This window comes from Conger conger, chromosome 6 (assembly GCF_963514075.1).
Source record: "Conger conger chromosome 6, fConCon1.1, whole genome shotgun sequence".
Classification (NCBI taxonomy): Eukaryota; Metazoa; Chordata; class Actinopteri; order Anguilliformes; family Congridae; genus Conger; species Conger conger.
In genome coordinates this window covers 50,444,764-50,465,811 of record NC_083765.1, presented here as the reverse complement: position 1 = coordinate 50,465,811, position 21,048 = coordinate 50,444,764, and the positions used below count along the sequence as shown (strand labels likewise).

At 40.8% G+C, this 21,048-nt stretch overlaps 1 protein-coding gene across 5 annotated transcripts in view; it reads left to right on the top strand.

Moving 5' to 3' along the window:
* The first annotated feature begins 271 nt into the window (after window positions 1-271).
* The window catches only part of kcnc1a (potassium voltage-gated channel, Shaw-related subfamily, member 1a), a 45,498-nt gene continuing 24,721 nt past the window's right edge, over window positions 272-21,048 (top strand). For all 5 annotated transcript variants that reach the window (XM_061246029.1, XM_061246028.1, XM_061246031.1 and 2 more), the window contains exon 1: window positions 272-895. In XM_061246029.1, the coding sequence (XP_061102013.1) occupies window positions 326-895 (570 nt within the window). In that variant the 5' untranslated portion in view covers window positions 272-325. The remainder of the gene's footprint in view (window positions 896-21,048) is intronic.

The following is a 21,048-nucleotide window of genomic DNA, read 5'->3' as shown; positions in this document are numbered from 1 at the left end:
ATATTTTCCTTGTGCTTCTGGGGGCAGCTTCCACTTGCTATGACAACCGCTTGGAGCAGTCGTTGAGGTGCTCATTGGCCCTCAATATAAGCTGTTGCGATTTTGTATTATTATTACTATTATTATTATTGTTATTATTATTATTTTAAACCGCGGCCACATACATCTCTCTCCCCTTTATCTTTGACCTTTTTATTCGTTGTTTTTTTTATCTTTTATCATACCAACCCCCCCACCCCCCATCCCTTTCACCTTTATTGGTTTCCCCGTGTACTGTTAGCGTCGTAATGCCTGGGACTCATTCGAGACATGCCTAAGGGACGCGATGGGCCAAGGCGACGAGAACGATCGCATTGTAATAAACGTGGGAGGGATCAGACACCAGACTTACCGCAGCACCCTGCGCACTCTGCCGGGCACGCGATTAGCCTGGCTCGCTGAACCCGATGCGCACAGCCACTTTGACTATGACCCCAAGATTGACGAGTTCTTCTTTGATCGGCATCCGGGAGTGTTTGCGCACATCCTCAACTACTACCGGACCGGCAAGTTACACTGCCCCGCAGATGTGTGTGGGCCCTTGTACGAAGAAGAGCTTGCGTTCTGGGGTATCGATGAGACGGACGTTGAGCCATGCTGTTGGATGACCTATCGGCAGCACCGTGAAGCCGAAGAGGCGCTGGATAGCTTCGGCGGTGGAGCCCTGGATATGGGCAATGAGGAGGTTGATGGGGATGGCATGGGGGACTCGGGAGACGGCGACGAGGAGCTGGAGATGACTAAGAGACTGGCAATGGGGGACTCCCTAGATGCCAAATCTGCTGGACTTTGGAGGCGCTGGCAACGGCGCGTCTGGGCACTATTTGAAGACCCGTATTCTTCAAAATATGCAAGAGTGAGTAAGCGCTCTTTAATCATTTTAAATTTACTGAGAATTAAGCCTCTTCTTCGCAATATTTAAGATGGGTGACGGTAAGCTGGACGGAGTAATAAGCAAAGCATCTACCGGATCCAGATCTGATCATTTATTACAGTTATCTTGCTGAATTGCAATTGATCTCCTGTCTGTGTGTGTGTGTGTGCGCGTGTGTGTGCGAGAGAGAGAGAGAGAGAGAGAGAGAGAGAGAGAGAGAGAGAGAGCTAGCTGCGAGACCTGTTACACTGCGCAAGCTTGCCTTTTTCAGACCCTAACCTTGAAGTGATATTGAGCAGGTCAAATTCATTGACAGAAAACGAGTTTTCCGCTGTTACAGACCCTAAATGGGGAAATGACAGATATTTGTCTTTGAGGCTACGTCTTCCATGATTGGGCGAGCCATTCGTGGAATGAAGCCTACTGCTCACAGTCACGTTCCTTAACACTGCAATGGCTGTGATGTATTCACAAAACCACGATAATATAAGATTCTTTCTTATTGAATGTAAACCTGACCATCGATTCAATGACAGGTTAGATGGGAACGACGGATACTTGTCTGACGTTACGATAGAATGCGATAAACAATCGCGTTATGTTGTAACCATGGTGATCATATTTTAGAAACATGACCGAGCATAGTATGATGTATTTGGAACATCGACGTAATCACGCAGCAGAATTTAAGCAATCGGACTATGCTATTCTTCAGAGAGCATGTGCATTCTGACCAGTCGTCTTGTTTCATTGATCAACGGCCTGGTTTTGTCCTGGTGTGCTGCTACATGTAGGCACCCCACTTCGCCGCTGCGGGAGAGCTCACACACAAATTAAAATCACGGGGAGAAGACAACAGAGAATTCATCACCAAGCTAAAGGCTTCCATTATTTATATCCCCGTCCAGCTTGGGATATAACACACCAGGAGACAAACGAAAACCTTTTTATTTATTTAAATCTCTAAACAAACAAACAAACAAACAAACAAACAAACAAACAAGTTAAATCTTCATGGTAGTTCAAATGAACATCTCTTACATTTTGGCATGGCTGCAATTTGCTTATTATATGGCATAATGTCTAGGATGTACCCCCCTCCCCTTTCTCTCTCTCATGCACTGTGTGCATGCCTTTGTGTATGTGTGTGTGGTTTGAGTATTTAAGCAACTATAACACACACCCACATCTTAAATTTGTGTATGTACATGCAAGTGCTGGCATAACTGAGAAGTTATTTTTCATCTTGAGTTCAGGCTTCAACCCTAACCCTAACCCTAACCCTAACCCTTCTGGCATATCACTCCTTGAAATCATTGATTTAGAAGCTTCCCAAAGAGTTTCTAAGAGTTGTTCAAAAGGCATCATTAATGGCTTACACACTGTGCTTGTGTTCAGTATGTTTCAGAAGAATTGCAATTATGCTGGGAAACCTCTTTTTTTCAAAATTGTGTGTACAATTTACAAGTTTCACAGCCTAAATAAAGATCATTACCTGTTATACCTGGCATATGCTCTTCCACCTGTCGACAAAGCCCAAAGCAGATGTCCTAGTGCACACCAAGGTTAATAAAACAGGCTTATGACAGACTATGTCAGACTCAAACATTGTTGCCAAACCAGAGCTGAGCAGTAACATTTACACATTATACTATTTTACTTTCAGTTTGGCACCAGTGTGTGCATACGTCACTGTCTGAACCCCGTTTCATAAAACCTGGTGCAGATGGAGACAATGTTCTGTTGGAGACTCAATCATTTAAAATAAGATGTTAAACTGCAATCATATTCAGACATATTTAGTAAGCCTATCTGGCAGTTAACACAAAAAATATGGATATCCAGGTTGGTTGACTACATTCTCAACCCAGGCCTCTTATTGTGACGACGTAATGAGATAAAAACTTTCACTCCACCTCATCTGAAGAGTGGTGAGCATTCTGGATCAAAATGGCTGCCACGCATTACTGAGGTGGATGCTACACATGACAGGTTCATCCCATTCAATGTGAAATTATTTGAGATCCTACGAGCTGCGACAAAAGCTAAAAGGAAGCTGCTGGAACCTTGTTGTATTTGTACTGCTTATTATTACACTACATGTCACTTGGCTGATGCTTTCATCCAAAGTGACTTACAGTTGATTAGACTAAGCAGGAGACAATCCTCCCCTGCAGCAATGCAGGGTAAAGGGCCTTGCTCAAAGGTCCAACAGCTGTGGATCTTATTGTGGCAATGAACCACCGACCTTGCGGGTCCCAGTCATGTACCTTATCCACTATGGTAATACGCTAATTATTATTATTATCATCATTATTATTATTATCAAGACAACGGACCCAATCAGAGTTATGAGCCGCCAATTTCCAAATGTTGCTAAAGCACGATGTAGCAACCAATTGAGAATGAAAACACTGAAAGCATGACCCATCTCTTGTACAGTCATGAAAATGGAAAATGGAAAATGAGTCCTCTCCTCATTCTAAACACATTTGCCTCAATAACCCAAAAGTGTGCCATATTTGATGAAAATTTCAAAATCATTGAAATACACTGCTATTTGCACATTATAAATGTAAGACCTTTCTCTGAAAGGAAATGCTTTCAAAAATGGAAATAAACTTAATTTGGAGCCAATCCATTTTTTCCGGACTCTGAAATGGGTGTGCTGAATATAATTAAATTACTCTGTCCTCATCCACACCCACAGATGGAAAACATACATTTGGCTAGAGTTGCCATGTTGTTTTCTGTTTAAAAAATATTATTCAATGTTACAAGACTTGGGTGACTTTAATTATTAAATTGTCAGTATATACACTCATTGGCAGCAACTAAATGCATACACGCATGCAGACATGGTCAAAAGGTTCCGTTGTTTTTTCAGGCCAAATGTCAGAATGGCAGAAAAATGTGATCTAAGTTACTTTGATTGTGGAATGATTGTTGGTGGCAGGGGATCTCATGGGATTTTCATGCACACTAGCCTCTAGAGTTTGTGTCAGGGATCGGACAAAGGGAACCAATAGCAGACTCAGGGACATCATATAAGGCAGGCTTTATTAACAAAGACCAGATCCAATAAGGCAATCCAAAAACAGGCAATGGTCGAGATCCAGGCAGACATGTACATGTGGGGCAGGCAGAGCATAATCGCAAGACAGGCAGAGTTCAAAAACTGAGGAGACAGACCAAACCAGCGAAGTACAAAAACAAAAAGTCCAAAAACCAGGCAGAGAATCCAAAAACCAAAAAATCCCAAAACAGAGCAGAACCAGACAAAAAATAACAGGGCACAGGCACAGGGGAGAGGAAGCTAGAACCGGGGTAGGGAACAGAATAACAGAAAGACGAACTAGCAACAAGAAAAAAGGACAGGTTTAAATACACTACAAGCAAGCACACAATGAGAAACAGGTGAACTGAATGACAAGAGACAGGAAGGAAGTACATAGAAACACAGGTTTAGACACAGGTGGAACAAATGAATGAGGAAATTAAACTGAAAACAGACTATGGTAAGCGCAGAGGGTACAAATACGTGGAAAGGCTACAGATACAGAAAAACACAGAACCTGACAGTTTGCAAAGAATGGTGCAAAAAACACAAAAAACATCCAGTGAGCAGCAGTTCTGCGGGCCTTGTTAATGAGAGAGCTCAGAGGAGAAGAGCCAGACTGGTCAAAGCTGACAGGAAGGTGACAGTAACGCAAGTAACCGCACATCACAACATGGTATGCAGAACTGCTGCTCACTGTATTTTTGCTTCTTTTTTTTGCACAATTATTTGCAAACTCTAGAGGCTAGTGTGTGTGAAAATCCCAGGAGATCAGCAGTTTCTGAGATACTCAAATCACCCTGTCTGCCACCAACAATCATTCCACGGTCAAAGTCACTTAGATCACATTTTCCCCCCATTTTGATGGTTGACGTGGACATTAACTGAAGCTCCTGACCTGTATCTGCATGATTGTATGCATTGCACTGCTGCCACACAATTGGCTGATTAGATAATTGCAAGAATAAGTAGGTGTAATAAAGTGCAAATCATTATCATTTAGAGCAGCAGACATATCCCTGGACTACACAAGACAGGCGTTTAGCTGATTCTGACTATCAAATTGATGCACGTACCCAAGGCCAGGCAATTTATATGTGCCAGAACTGTGCTTCTGACTCTGAAGAGTTAGATTAGTCAGATATGCAGTAGACCACAGCTGCCACTTGTCACAGTGCCCTGCTGTTGTTCATTTCAGAGATTGTTGATTGGGGGCTAGAAGCTCATCACAGGGATTATTGATTGGGAATGGGGGGGGGAAAGGAGGATGTTCTGCTGTTCATTATGGGGATTGTTGCCGGTCACAGAGGTTCGCCACTGACAATAAAGGGGGTGTCAGCAATTGCACTTGGGGGGAAAAGCACCTCCCAGATCCGGCCACCCAAAAATCTAATGTGACAACTTACCCCACATAGTGTGACAACTTACCCCACATAGTGTGACAACTTACCCATTGATGGGCCAAGTTGTCATAAATGCACACCCTCTACTTAACTGTCTATAATTCTGTACTGAAATAAGATATGAAGATGTAATGGATACATAATATGTGCCTGAGGCTTAATTCTTTCATCTGGCATTACACTTATTCCATTGCACAAAAGAAATTTAAGAAAGAATAAAAACTCTCTCTCATACGCCTTGAACAAAGAAAACAGTACTGTGTGAGATAAAAATTAATTATCTGCCAGTGGTCAGAGATTCTGAAAGTTCTTGTGTTTCTTAATCAAGAAAATGAAACATTTTTAGAACTGTTGTCTATGTTTTTACATTCATGGATAGTAAAAAATATATTTTTTTGTCAGAATTAAGCCATAAACCTTAACTTTGATGTTACTATATATCCATATAAAAAGTGCAAGTTTAGTTAATTCTGTTCAAAGAAAAATAATGATGACAAAGAGGCGGATGAGTGCTCATGTCATTTCCAGTTGCCACTCAGGAACTATTCTGAAGTTGATTGTTGATTAAAAAAAAATTGTTTTTAATAATTAATTGCAACATGGATTAATTGTTAGTAATGCCTAAAATAGTATATGTTCAGTTTATCATGAGAAATCCAATTCTTTTCAGTAACTCTCCATGAAACGGAAGGAGGTTGGTTGAATCATTACCAGCTGCAGCAGAAATAAATTATAGTAAGTCTTGAAATTCAGGACAGTGAGCCCCCATTCACTCTTACTTTTCTGTGTAATACTTGCGTTTTGGGTGTTTAAAATCCCATAAATAGCCCTTCAGCAATATATCAACATTGTCCCAACTACCAACTGGAGGGAGAGGGATTGGGAAGTTAATGTGAGGTAACACATTCATTTTAATGGCAGCTACTTATGTAGCCCAAACTGTGAGGTCTCATACAACTACCTTACATGCTATGAAACATACACTCACCAAGCACATTATTTAGACTTATATTAGACTTATTTTTCAGACTTCTCCTGCTGTAGTCTATCCGCTTAAAGTTATGATGCGTTCTGAGTTCAGAGATGTTCTTCTGCATACCACTGTTGTAATGTGTGGTTATGTGCGTTACTGTCACCTTCCTGTCAGCTTTGACCAGTCTAGCCATTCTTCCCTGATGTCTCTCAAGACATTTCTGTCTGCAGAACTGCTGCTCACTGGATTCTTTTTTGTTCTTTGCACCATTCTTTGCAAACTGTAGAGACTAGTGTGCGTGACAATTCCAGGAGATCAGCCGTTTCTGAGATACTCAAACCGCCTTAAGCCAAGTGGATAAGAATGGCATGTCAAACTGGAAGCAGATGGCATGACACTACAGAACTACAGAACTACTATGAATACTACTGAAAATGTTACAGACCTAGATGAAAATCCAAAGCACAACTAGTGGGCTAGAAGATGAAAACATTAAAGATAATAGATTAGGGCACTCTTGCAGAGGAGTAAAGTAACAGAGCTGTTACTTTATTTTCTTGAATTTTATTTATACAGGGTAAGTTGACTGAGCACACAAGCTGTTTTGCAGCAACGCCCTGTTAATGCCCCCCCCAAGCAGCCTAACCTGCATGTGTTTGGACTGTGGGAGGAAACCCACGCAGACAACCCACACAGTCCTTAGACCGCGGCAGAAAATGGCCAGTGACTGAGGAGTTTTTATAAGAACGGGGAGTGTGTTCCACCACTGGGGAGCTAGGGTAGAGAATCCATTCACGAGCCAAGAGCCATTCACGCACTGGCAGGGTGAGCAAGCTGGCCTCTGCCAGCAGAGTGGAGTGGTCGAGCCGGTGTGTATTATGAATTATGTCCTGCAGGTAGGGAGTGGCTGTCTTTGTTGGCTGCAGTGTAGCACAGAGTCAGACCCTGGCACCAACTGGCGGCCAGTGGAGTGTCCTCAGCAGGGACGTTATGTGTGAAATACTAGGCGGAACACTATCTGGGCCAGATTATCTGGGCCAGGTGTTTTCCCTTTTTTTGCCCCGTTTAATGCCGCCTCCAGCTCCTGTAAGGAGATGAGGACATCCCAAATGGTCTGCACCCTGTCCTTCCGGGGCAGGGAAATCAAGATTATTTAAGAACTGGTGACACTTGTCTTCGTCAAAATTATAGGAGGACTTGTACAGGTCTTGATAAAAGGACAGAAACGTTGTAATCGTCTCCAGAGGCTCTCACACCAATCCTTTGTAGGGTGATTTAAAACAATTTATAGATACCAGGGACTCACTTTGTTTGAGCTTCAAAGCTAATAACCTGTTTGGTTTGCTACCATCGAGATAATAGTTTTGCCTAGTCCTGTGCATGATCTGCTCATCTTGTGGCCTGTAGCTAATTATGAACAGTAGCTAAGATTCAAGTGTTTCTAAGAGCAGTTGAAGCAGCTTTTTTTGTATGAGAGAATCAGTGAGTAGACCTGTCTAGACTTAGATCACATATGTCATATCGCCCTCCTATGATAAGCTTATTGTCTGCTAGTGATAATGTCTCTTTAGGAAGTTCAGGGAAATGTTTGTCATCATTATGTACAGTGTCGTGAAAATGCATCTGCTCCCTTTGTGATTTCCTCTATTATTGCATATTCCTCACCCTGAAAGGTTTCAGATCTTCAGACAAAATGTGCTATGAGACTCAGCTAAGGTCAGTGTCCCTGAATCCACAATAAGAAAGAGACTCGGCAAAGTAGGGATTCATGAGAGAGTAGCAAGGCTGAATGAAACTGCTAACCAAGAGAAACATCAGTGCTCATCTCACAATCGCAAAGCTCAAAATTCCAAAAGTGTGAATTTTTTTTACCACATGGGGTCCAGTATCTCTGGCTTAAACCAAATGCACCATTTGCAGTAAGAACATAATACCAAAAGTCAAACATGGTGATGGTAGTGTGATGGTGTGTGTGGATAGTGTGATGGTGTGGGGATCGTGTGTGTGGGTAGTGTGATGGTGTGGGGATGGTGTGTGTGGATAGTGAGATGGTGTGAGGATGGTGTGTGTGGATAGTGTGATGGTGTGGGGATGGTGTGTGTGGATAGTGTGATGGTGTGGGGATGGTGTGTGTGGATAGTGTGATGGTGTGAGGATAGTGTGATGGCGTGGGGATGTGTGTATGGATAGTGTGATGGTGTGGGGATGGTGTGTGTGGATAGTGTGGTGGTGTGGGGATGGTGTGTGTGGATAGTGGGATGGTGTGTGTGGATAGTGTGATGGTGTGTGGATAGTGTGATGGTGTGGGGATGGTTTGTGTGGATAGTGTGATGGTGTGGGGATGGTTTGTGTGGATAGTGTGATGGTGTGGGGATGGTTTGTGTGGATAGTGTGATGGTGTGAGGATAGTGTGATGGTGTGGGGATGTGTGTGTGGATAGTGTGATGGTGTGGGGATGGTGTGTGTGGATAGTGTGATGGTGTGGGGATGGTTTGTGTGGATAGTGTGATGGTGTGGGGATGGTTTGTGTGGATAGTGTGATGTGTGGGGATGGTGTGTGTGGATAGTGTGATGGTGTAGGGATGTGTGTGTGGATAGTGTGAAGGTGTGGGGATGGTGTGTGTGGATAGTGCGATGGTGTGGGGATGGTGTGTGTGGATAGTGTGATGGTGTGGGGATAGTGTGATGGTGTGGGGATGGTTTGTGGGGATAGTGTGATGGTGTGAGGATAGTGTGATGGTGTGGGGATGGTGTGTGTGGATAGTGTGAAGGTGTGGGGATGGTTTGTGGGGATAGTGTGATGGTGTGGGGATGGTGTGTGGGGATAGTGTGATGGTGTGGGGATGGTGTGTGGGGATAGTGTGATGGTGTGGGGATGGTTTGTGGGGATAGTGTGATGGTGTGGGGATGGTGTGTGTGGATAGTGTGAAGGTGTGGGGATGGTTTGTGGGGATAGTGTGATGGTGTGTGGGGATAGTGTGTGGGGATGGTGTGTGGGGATAGTGTGATGGTGTGGGGATGGTTTGTGGGAATAGTGTGATGGTGTGAGGATGGTGTGTGTGGATAGTGTGATGGTGTGGGGATGGTGTGTGGGGATAGTGTGGTGGTGTGGGGATGGTGTGTGGGGATAGTGTGATGGTGTGGGGATGGTGTGTGGGGATAGTGTGATGGTGTGGGGATGGTTTGCTGACTTGGGGCAACTTGCCATGATTGAAGGAGCCATGAATTCCAGTTAGTACCAGAAAATCCTTAATCCTTTCCACTTAGCCCCCCAAGAGGGCAATTTACTCCTATTTTGTCCTGTAAAAGTGTGCATATCTCAAGAACTATTTACTGCACACACATGGTTGAAAACTTAAACAAAAGAAGTGATGATATTCATACCATTCAGATATTTGAGACAGAACACATTCATGTCAGAGCATGTGCACACAGTGTACACAAAAGATACATAAACACATATACACAAATACACAGTGAGCATCTCACATACCTCGTCCTTGGATTGCTCCCAGCTTTCATGTGCGGATATTATTGGATTGACCCTCGAGGCAGTCTACTTCCCCAGTCATTGATCAGGCTGATTCGCGTGTGGTATTGGTGTCTGAGCGGGAAAGTGCCACCAGAATCATCCACAAACAAATCTGAGGGAATGGTTGTAGGGTGGATTCAGGTAATTTGGGACACCATTTGTAAATTCAGTTTCTGAGTCTGCCTTCACCACCAGTTTTAATAAGATACCCATAATATTGCACATTTTCACAATCCTCGTGGTCTTAGCTATTCAAATATATAGGCCAAACTGCGACATTATAACATGTCAATGTATAGCAAATGGAGTTATAGTGTTTGGTAATTTGGGACACCACATTAGAGCATTTGGGACACAGCATGAATGCATAGACACAAAGATACTTCACTTACAGATCATTATTCAAGCATCAGACATTTCCAAATTGTTTCCACTGACCCTTCACCATTTGATATGGAAGTAGTCCCATCCCAAATAAAAAAAATAAAAAATAAAAATACATAAATGCAAATCATTGTTAAATTGTCTCATTCCTTGCAATGGACTAACGCACCACTGCCCTTGCTCTGGCTCTGGTAAAAAGCATGTTACACGCAGGATTAGAGTAACACATATTTACAAGCACTCCAGCATGTCAGTCATTTATTTTGTTGCATTAATACATCATACTTTCAAATATACTCAGTGGGCACTTTATTACATATTTATTAGGCTTATTTACTGAATCTTTTGCTGCTGAAGCCTGTCCACCTAGAGGTTTGATGTGTTGTGTGTTCAGAGATTACTGTCACCTTTGACCAGTCTGGCTCATCTCTCATTAACAACGTGTTTCTGCCCGCAGAACTGCTTCTCACTGGTTGCTTTTTGTTTTTCTCTGCAAACTCTGCAAACAGTAGAGACTGTTGTGCATGAAAAAATTACATTATCATGACATTATACATTATATTAGATAAGATAAAATGTTATTTGGCTGATGTTTTTATCCAAAGTGACTTACACTTGATTAGACTAAGTAGAATGTGGAGCAATGTGAGGTTAAGGGCCATGATCAAGGGCTTAGATCACATTTCTTACCCATTCTGACAGGTGGTCTGAAAAACAGCTGAACCTCTTGACCATGTCTGGATGATTTTATGCATTTAGTTGCTGCCACATGATTGGCCGATTAAATATTTGCATTAACCCCTGGTGCACAGGTCTACCTAATAAAGTGATCATCGTGAGTCTACGTCATATTAAGACATGCTCTATCATGCATGACATTTATATCATCTTAACAAATAACGTGTCAAGAGTACAACAGGCTTTATTGACAAGGGGCAGATCCAAAACGCTATCCACAAACAGGCAATGGTCCTAATCCAGACAGACAGGTACATGCGGGGCAGGCAGAGCATAATCGTGAAACAGGCAGAGTTCAGAAACCAGGAGAAAGTCCGAACAGGCAGAGGTACAAAGACAAAAATCCAAAACAGTCCAAAAACCATAAAAAATCCAAAATACAGGGCACAGAAAAAACAGAGCGAATAACAGGTTCACAGACTAAAGCTAGAACCAGGGCAAAGGAATATAAGGGCAGAACTCAGAAAACTGGGATAGACAAACTAGCAACGAGTAACTGAAACAAACAGGTTTAAATGCAATACTGATTGACAGACAACGAGAAACAAGTGAGAGACATGGCAGAAATGACAGGAAGGAAGTGCATATAAGGAGTGGGAGGCTGAGACACAAAATAGAACACAGGTGAAACAAGTGAATGAGAGGGAATGAAACTGAAAACACTACGGTGGTCACAGAGGGAAACATGAAGTGAAAACGCTAGAGCCTTAGACGGAAAACAGGAAACACAGATGGCCAAAAGGGCACAGATATGACAGATATGAAATCATAGGAAGTGTTTGGTTGAGTAAAGGTGGTTTAAGTTTCAGGGGGTAACTACATTTTCACATGGGTGATATGGGTTTTGGATAACTTGAATTAAATAAACGAAATGATCATTTTAAAAATGCATTTTATGTTTTTGTGTTTACTCCCTCTGTCTAATATTACAGATCTGAAACCATTCATTGTGACAAATCTGCAGTAATAGAGGAAATCAGGAAAGGGGCAAATACTTTTTCATGGCACTGTACATAGGAGTAGGGGAGACTGGGGAACAACCAAACAACTACCTTTGACTGAACTGTCATCACCAGGAATGTCCAAGAACTGTACCGATGGTTTATAATCATAGCAAACACATGTATCCTTTTATCTTTTTTCTGGATTAAAAAGATTTGCTCTAATATGTGTATATATTTTTAAATTAAGCAAATACCTAAAAGTGTCCCCCTTTATTTTGTTTGAGTAACAGTTCCAGTGAATGGCTTGATAACCTGTGCTATGATCTTCCCTGCCTTTATTTTGTTTAGTTTGTTTCTTTTTTTGTTTAGAGATAGAAGTCATTTTTTTGTAAAAAAAAAAAAAATAGCTTATGGTTGGCTTGAAAAGCCCCGTACATTTTCATTGTCAACGCAGCTGCATTTTCAGTAAAATGGGCATGTAATGAGATTGTGATCAGGAGCCTGATGAAGGGTTGCACTATTTTAAAAACCTTTCAGTATTGTCTTTAAGATCGATATGCAAGCAGGACAGCAAGTTATTTTTAATGTCTTAAGTGACGTTATGCACTAGTTGCGTGGACATTGTTTGGCATTCCAGTGTCATACAAATATGAACTGTATTTTCGAGAGAGCTTGTTTGTAATTGACGTTAACATTAAAAGCTACCATAGAACCCCGAGTTTGCCATGTACTGTGGTTGCATGTGGTTTTGAAATGATTTATAATTTTACTGTGCATTGGTTTTCCTATAGCATAATGTAGACAACAATATCTAGCCTAATTTTTTTAATGATTAAAGTAAATGCTCAACAGTTACCTTTCATTTAAAAATGAAAAAGTAAGAGTAGATTTATAAAACAATATTGCAACGTGATTCAAATTTCAACACTTAACTTTGTTTACAAATAGAGTGAGAATTATTATCACTAAGTCCCTGATGCAGATTAAGCCCAGTCCTACACTAAATTTAATTGAAGATTATCCATACAAAACTCCATTTAGTCCAGGATTAAGCTTGATCTGTGTCTATGTAACCGGTCCTTATTTTGTTATTGACCCTCATCTTATATTACAGGCCCATGGTAATGCTTACATTACGTCACATGAGCCACACAGAGTTCTTTGTTTTTAATGGTTATTTATTTGATCTTATTTATTGATATATCAATTACCAACCACACCAGACCTGAGGTTTTCGTAAAGACTTTCTCCAGCCATTTTGAGAAAGGCTTTTTTCATTTTTGTAAAATCATCCCAGCATTTTTCTGTATGGCCACTAATGAGCAACTGGTGTTTATTAGCTAACATTAGCTGACAACAACGTTTGTGAAGGACATGAGCAATACAATTGTTCTTTGTTTTTCCCCCCATGTTTCTGACACTTTGAAACTTATGTTGGGCGTCTCTGTGTCCCTGTCATTGACTGTGCCAAGCAGCTGAGCCCGCCCTGTTATCCTCCCTTTTACGAATCGGAAAATGTTCAATCCACTGTGTGCCTGATTACATTTGGCATTCCAGTCCCAAACACAACACGATTTCGGCATAGTTCACTAGCTAATTGTTCAGTTGATTTTTAAGTAACATTACTTGGCCACCAAGTAACCACCCAAGTGGCCACCTGGAAGTATCTTAGTGACCTTTGTTTACAAACATTCTGATTTCATCTATAGCCATACTATTGTTTAGGTTGCACCATTCTGGAGACTTGAGACTTTACTCAGACTCTAGCTCAGAGACTTGAGACTTGACTTGGACTCTAGCTCAGAGACCTGAGACTTGACTTGGACTCTACTTCAGAGACTTGAGACTTGACTTGGACTTGCATTTGATGAGTTGAGAACATCTCTGGTAGAAATAGCCGAAATATTGTTTATGTGAAATTGGCCATCGGGACTTCCGACTGATTGTGATATGAGTTTGGTGAAGATCAGACATAGGATTCACGAGTTACAGCTGTTTTTAAAAAATGGCTACGGCCACAACAATTAATTGACGTCATTGACAAATGTTTGCAAAATCAAAAACAAAATTGTTTTCTTGTTTTTGAAAACATAATAATGGTATAAAATTTTCCAACATTATTTATTTAAGATTAGTTGCTCATCTGAAGTAGTAGGATCTACTGATGCAAGTTATAGGATTTTTCATTAACCATAGCCATACACTCTTAGAAATCCTGCATATTTGCTATAGCTGCTATAGTGTCCCCTAATGGCCAACTGATATCATATTTTACACAGTGGTATAAGTCTAGACATGAACATACACACCGTGTTTCATCATGATTGGACATTGGTAAGCTTGTCAAATGGCTGCTGATACCTGATTGGCTGATGGAGGCCATGTTTTTTAAGATATCTTTTGATCTTTAAGCATCCTTTTGGAGACCTGCACAGAGATGGGGAGATACCAAATTTCAACCGTATTGGTCAAATGGTTGAAGAGTTATAAGCATTTAAACTTATTTGCTTCTTATTGTGCCACCTATTGGCTGAGATGAGCAGAAATTGTTGATGCATCTACATCATAGTCTACATACTTGTCCCAGCTGTCTTAAAAGAAATAGCCATGCCCACAACAAATAATTGACATGTCTTGAACAACAAAGAAAGATCTCTTTTATCAGGGTTACTCCAAGCATGCTCAACATTTGATGAAGATTAAATTACATTTGGAGAAGAAGAAGAAAAAATAGAGAATATATGTTTTATTTGGGCTCAGCCAAGGAATGTGCAGAAAGAATAGTTTTGCTTCTAGGCCAAACGGTTCAGGAGTTATGGGCTAAAACGTAGGACTGTGAAGGAAAATTGGGGCAGGTTCAAAAGGGTTATACTTCATGCACAGTGTAAATCCTATGTATAATGCATGAATGTAATCCTAAGCGTTTCTTTCAATACTGTAGTAGGAAAAGGAAAGTTAAGGATGAGGTAAAGTGCATTAAGAATAACAAGGGAGAACTGCTGTAGAAGAATAAGGATATTGCTGATGCTTAAAATGGAGGAGGTTACTATTAGGCCGGAAAGGCATAGCCAATGTCTTAGCCAATATTGAGATAGGGGATAAAGAAGTACTAGATAAATAACATAAAGACAAATAAGGCAACAGGCCCTGATAGTATATTCCCAAGATTACTCAAAGAGTTAAGTGAGATCATTTTTAAACCACTATTTTCAGAGATCATTTTCAAAGATAATTTTCAAACCACTATTTTAAACCTCAGAAGCTGGGGAAATACCAGATGACTGGCATTACCGGAAACAGGGTAATGTGATACCAATACACAGTTGTGTGCAAAAATAAAAAAAGCCAACAAATCACATAGAAATCTAACACCCAACATTCAATATTGTTGTTTGCCCTAGTAGTTTGTTTCATCCACATTATGGAGTGTATTTCGTATAACTTACTTAAAATATGCAGGGCTTTACATGAATAGAATACAAATAAAGAATAACACATTATTTCAGTCCAAATTTGAGAATGCACAAGGCTACACCAGAAATTGATCTCACAGGATTATTTGATTACAAATCAAAAATTGTGTAAAAATGTATTTAACAAAAAATATGGAGCTCACTGTATGTATAAAATCTGCTGTCATTTCCCTAAGATGAAATTAAATTTGTCAAAATACTCTTTCTGAGAATCTGCATATTAAGCACATATGCACTGTTTGATTAGAATTCTATAATTGTGGAGTACATCGTCCTGTTTAAGTTGTTTTATCGTTCTACATATTTCATGTCTTACATTGTCACTGTTTACCACTGAATCGAAAGATACTTATTTATACAAACCTTGGTGGATTTCATATAAAAAAGGTATTTTCATTTCATTTGTTGTCTGGCTTGTTCCACACACAAATTCCATCGTAATGTCAACCAGAGCATACAAAAATAAAGTTACTTATTTCTTAATTAAACTACATTAATACTTGTACTTGGTGATGTTCCAAACAATTTATTTTGTTAAGCATATTGTTTTGCGTCTCTGACTTTCTTTTCATTTCTTATTTGCTCTGCTTTGGCTCCCTTGACTGTCAATGGGACAACTCTGGTCCTCATGTTGACATGTCATTCCTACACGGATCACCCGATATGGCTGTAAATTCCCTGACATTAAAGGTGACAGTCTGCACTTTAACCTCATATAAATTGTTTCATTTCAAATCAAATGTCCTGGAGTACAGAGCCAAAACAAGATAAATTGTACCGCGGTCCAAATACAGACTGCACTGCACTGTTGTCCCCTATTTCGGGACATCATCATTTTTGGGACGTATTAAAGTTATATAAAACAAAGAAGTCATGTTTGCTACTTTGTCACATATCCTCTCTGGTGATGCTTTTCCAGGTCTGTACTGCATCTTCAACTTCTGCCTTTTTCAGGGGTTGCCCTGAGTCTTCAGAAACTTAAATGCATGTACAATTGGATACAAATCCGATGAATGACTTAGCCAGTTCAAATGTTCCCATTTTGGCTGAAAAACCCCTTTGTTGCTTTAGCAGTCTGTTTGGGTTCATTGTCTTGCTACAGGATGAAGCATCATCCAATGAGTTTGGAGGCAAACAGTTTGAATTTTAGCAGAGAAGAGGCTTCAGAATGAATGTGGACAAGTGAGCGAGTGCCTGTGGCAGCAGTACATGCCATGCTTAGCCTCCACACTTTGCTCTTGCCATCACTCTGATTCAAGTCACCCTCGGTCTCATCTATCCCACAAGGGTTAATGAGCATTTCCCCGAAAATTCCCCCAATTCTGACATTTGATATGATCTGTATGAATGCTCATATTTCGAAGAGAATTTTGAGCACTACATTAACATTTGAATTCATACAAGGTGAAGCGATATGGTGATTTGTTCTGTTTTTGTGCTAAAGTTTAACATACCTCTGCTATGCTATAACAACACAATACATGAGCATTTCACTCCATTGTTCGTTTTTTGTTTCCATTTGAGCTCAAAACATTTAGCTAGAGATGTTCAAAACATGTCATGTGACTATCATCAGTCCTGGCGTCCATAAGTTTGTATTTACATGTAGGTACACAAGTTTACATAGTAATAATCACTTTCACCAATTGTGTTGATATTCATAGTTTATATCGTAATTTTAATGTTCATAGCTTAATGCAATTGCATGACATAGCTTTTTTTGACTAAAATACCAATCCCTGCTCCTTTAAGGATCAATGGTAATAAAAAAAATTTCTCATCTCTTTGAAAATACCAAACTGGAAAATATTTTGCCAAACTCTCAGGACTTTTTCATATGTTCCTACTACCCTATTTAGCATTCAACAATGAAGAAGCCATTCATTTCAGTTGTGCCATTTAGTCATTAAATACAACTCTGAAATACATTTAAATTTTCATAAAATGCAGCCCATACCAGTAAAAACTAAGTATAAGGGTCAGATATTATCTCCCAATAATTAGGCTAATCATGCCAAGCAAAGCAGCAGTAGCCAATCTGACTTTTAATACATTTTTGGACAACAACATTTCTGCATGTCAACATTGGCTCGGTGGAAAACAATTGTTCTTGCTACCTACCAGTCCCGTTCTGAAAGCTACAGCTCATTACATAAGTATTGCCATCTAAAACAACATTTGTCTGGCTAAGATGCCCATGCATAGCCTGTTAGATTGTAATGTGGTTGAAATAATGGTACACAACATTTCTTAGTTTTAAACCACATACTGACCGTGATGTGTATTTTTCGACCTCAGTGAATAAAATGCCATCTAATACAACCTGTTACTGGATAAGAACCATTTATATTAGATTGTAGTGTGCATGGAATAGTGTAATTACTCATGAGAATAAACAAATTAATAAATAAAAAAATGTTCATGAACGTTATTAGTTATAAATAAATAAATTCAACAGATATAAAATACATTGAATATATGACATACAACATTAACGTTATGCTCAGTGTTCATCGCCGGGGCGATGTGCTGCAGTGTTTGGGGAGGTTGTGGTCCCGGGAGTGTTCGTTTCCTGCTCGGGACATTCTGGATCCCTCCCTGTTTCGTGACTTCCACCAGCTTCATCCGAACGAGTCCTGTCGGACGCCTGGAGACATGGGGGGAGGGGTACTGCCGGGGCTTCTGCACGCACTTCCACCTGCAGACCTAGTTGAGCTCCGATCCACCGGCTCTTCTGTCTGTTTGTCACTGTGAAAACAATACCTAAACAGTTGACTGGACTGACTCAGACTCGAAGCACCTGTCTCGGGGGTCGTGTTCAAGCACGTTTACCGCAGGGCGACTGATTGCTGCGCTTTGTTTCGGTGTGCCTGCACGTGCACATGGTCATTCAAGATCCTGCCCGGGGGCCACACATGCAGCTGAAAATGTGTCTTCTCACCTGGCCAGCTGCTCCTAGTTTCCCCGACAGTATGTACCTGCCGGTTTTTCGGCTCTGTGCCAGTTAGTTCTGCACTGTTCCAACATTTTGTTTCTGTGTTCTGTATTTTGGATAAACTGGTTGCGTGGATAAACTCAGTTTTTTTTTATTTTCAACTGACCACTGTATTGGTCCCTGCTTTTTTATTCTCTCAACCTCCCAATGATGCAACCCCACATTTTATCAGAGATGCATCCACTAGTGCTGGCTACTTTCTTAAATAATAGCCCATTATGCCGAAATGAAATGGAGTAAGGTTATCATTTTCATCACTGAATTGAGTCTTAGTCGTCGTCATGGAGCCCCCCCCCCCCCCCCCCCCCCCCTTCCCAATGATGTGCAATACCTGAGGCTCATATTTGGCCGATTTAAACAAACAACCCAACCCCCCCTTTCTCATGACCTGTGGATCTTTAGATCGGCTTAAGTCTCCTTAGCCCACCAACACTCAAGCAGATTCTCATATGCACAATATTCATACACGTCTGCACACAAACCCACCTCCTTCCTCTCTTGCTCTCTCTCCTCTTTATTTCTCTCAAACACAGACACACACAAAAACAACACTGCTGCTTTCTATGCAGACCTCTGAATTTTACAAATACCATAGCAGCCATTTTAGCCTATGTGTAAACAGCAGAGCACTATTTTAAGCAGGAAGGACAAACCTTTCCAGTTTGAATGGATATTTCATTGTTTTTTTACATCAAGATATTAAAGGAATCATTTACACCAGGGGAATATGCATTTCAGCACCTTGCTGCCAAGACTATGTGTGACATTTATCGGTGAGGAGGACTGAGAGGGAGGCAGGGTAGGAAAAAGGCTGTAAACAGCGTTGCATAAGAGAATGTGACACGCTTTCATCTCCTGCTTCCATCAGCTGAAGAGGAAGAGAGGGCCACAGAGAGGAAAACAGGTTGATGTTTGAGGGGGGGGTTCTATTTTTAGAACATTATGGTACGCAGTGTTCATTCGCTTTCTTCATGTCCTCTTCGATGCCTGCATAATTACTGGTCTAGGAATACACCTCCTGGAGGAAGGCATCGGGCAGCTCTTCTGGCTGAAGTGAGCTCTGTAGTCCTGGGCTCCCATGAAAGCATTTAACCCTATAGTTACCTAATAAGAGCCTACACCCCTGTTGCTTCAAATAGTGGTTTTGTGCATTTGGTTTTGCATCCCCCGCCCCCCCACCCCCCCTTCGTAGCAGCTTGCCCCCCTAATCACAGGAATGAATCCATAGCGACCCCTTCAGGCCACACCCATGGCACATTTGTGTCATCACTGAAAATATTTGTGGCAACCAGCAATGCACCATATGTCCCACAAGGCAGGGAATTTGAGTGGCTGCACAATCCCTACCCCCAAGTCATCACTAAATAAGAATTGTCGATGAGAATTGAGCTCATGATAGACCTACCCAGGAATGTTTACTTGAATCCTTAAGCTGCAGATTCTCTACTTGAGTTGGAAGGGCAAGAGAATGTTCTTTCCAGAAATGAACATGAATATTGTGATTAAAATATCAGTTTAACCTTAAATGAATGTGTTGTGGACAATAATTGTCCTAACGGAATTTCACTGTGATAAACAGGCTGTTTTGGTGGCTTTTAAACGCACATTTTACCAGCATTTCATCAATGATAAGAGCAGGACCACTGAGGGCACCGAAAAGCAAGCAGATTTCACTGACTATTTCATTGTTTACATTTATGGAGTTTGAAAATGGTCACATAACAATGGCTCTTACTGGTTGATTTTACACGCTCATGCATGTCAGTTGGTGCCAGTTCGACCTCTCCAAATTCTGACTGATAGCCAGGTCAATATTTTCGCTGGACACTCATTATATCCTGCTTTAAAACTTTAAAGCCCCAATTGATCGGTAAATAGTTTAAATTGATTTTGATAGCTGACATGTCAGGTTACAATCACGTTAACTTTTATGAGTGTGTGGAAACGTTTAGGTAGCTGAATGCTGAATCCTTCTGACATGATTTGCATAGCAACTGTACATTCTGATCACACAGACTCACTCACAGTGGGCAAGAGAAATTGATAATGATTCAGAAAATATAAACTCAGTGAGCACTTTATTAGGTATTTATTAGATTTAATGAATTGTGTGTTCAGATATACACTTCTGCATACCACTGTTGTAATGCATGGTTATATGCATTACTGTCACCTTTCTGTCAGCTTTGACCAGTCTGGTCCTTCTTCTCTGACCACTCTCAATAACAACGCATTTCTGCCCGCAGAACTGTTGCTCACTGCTTTTTTGTTTGTTTTTCGCTCCATTCCCAGCAAACTCTAGAGACTGTTGAGCACTAAAATCCCAGGAGATGGGATTTTTTTGAGTTTCCGAGATAGTCAAACCACCCTGTCTGGCACCAACAATCATTTGATAGTCAAAGTCATATTCTGACATTTGGTCTTAAAAACAACTGAACCTCTTGACCATGTCCAGGCCGGATGATTAAATATTTGCACCCAGAACAGCTTTCCTCCTACGGCAGTGCTAGGGTTGTGTGGTATATCGGTATTAAAAAGGTATCACGGTACCAAAATTTTGTCATGCTGAAAAAAAGATTGGGAAATCAGGGAGACCAAAAGTTGTAATGTAATATTTGTTCTTGCATTTAAAAAT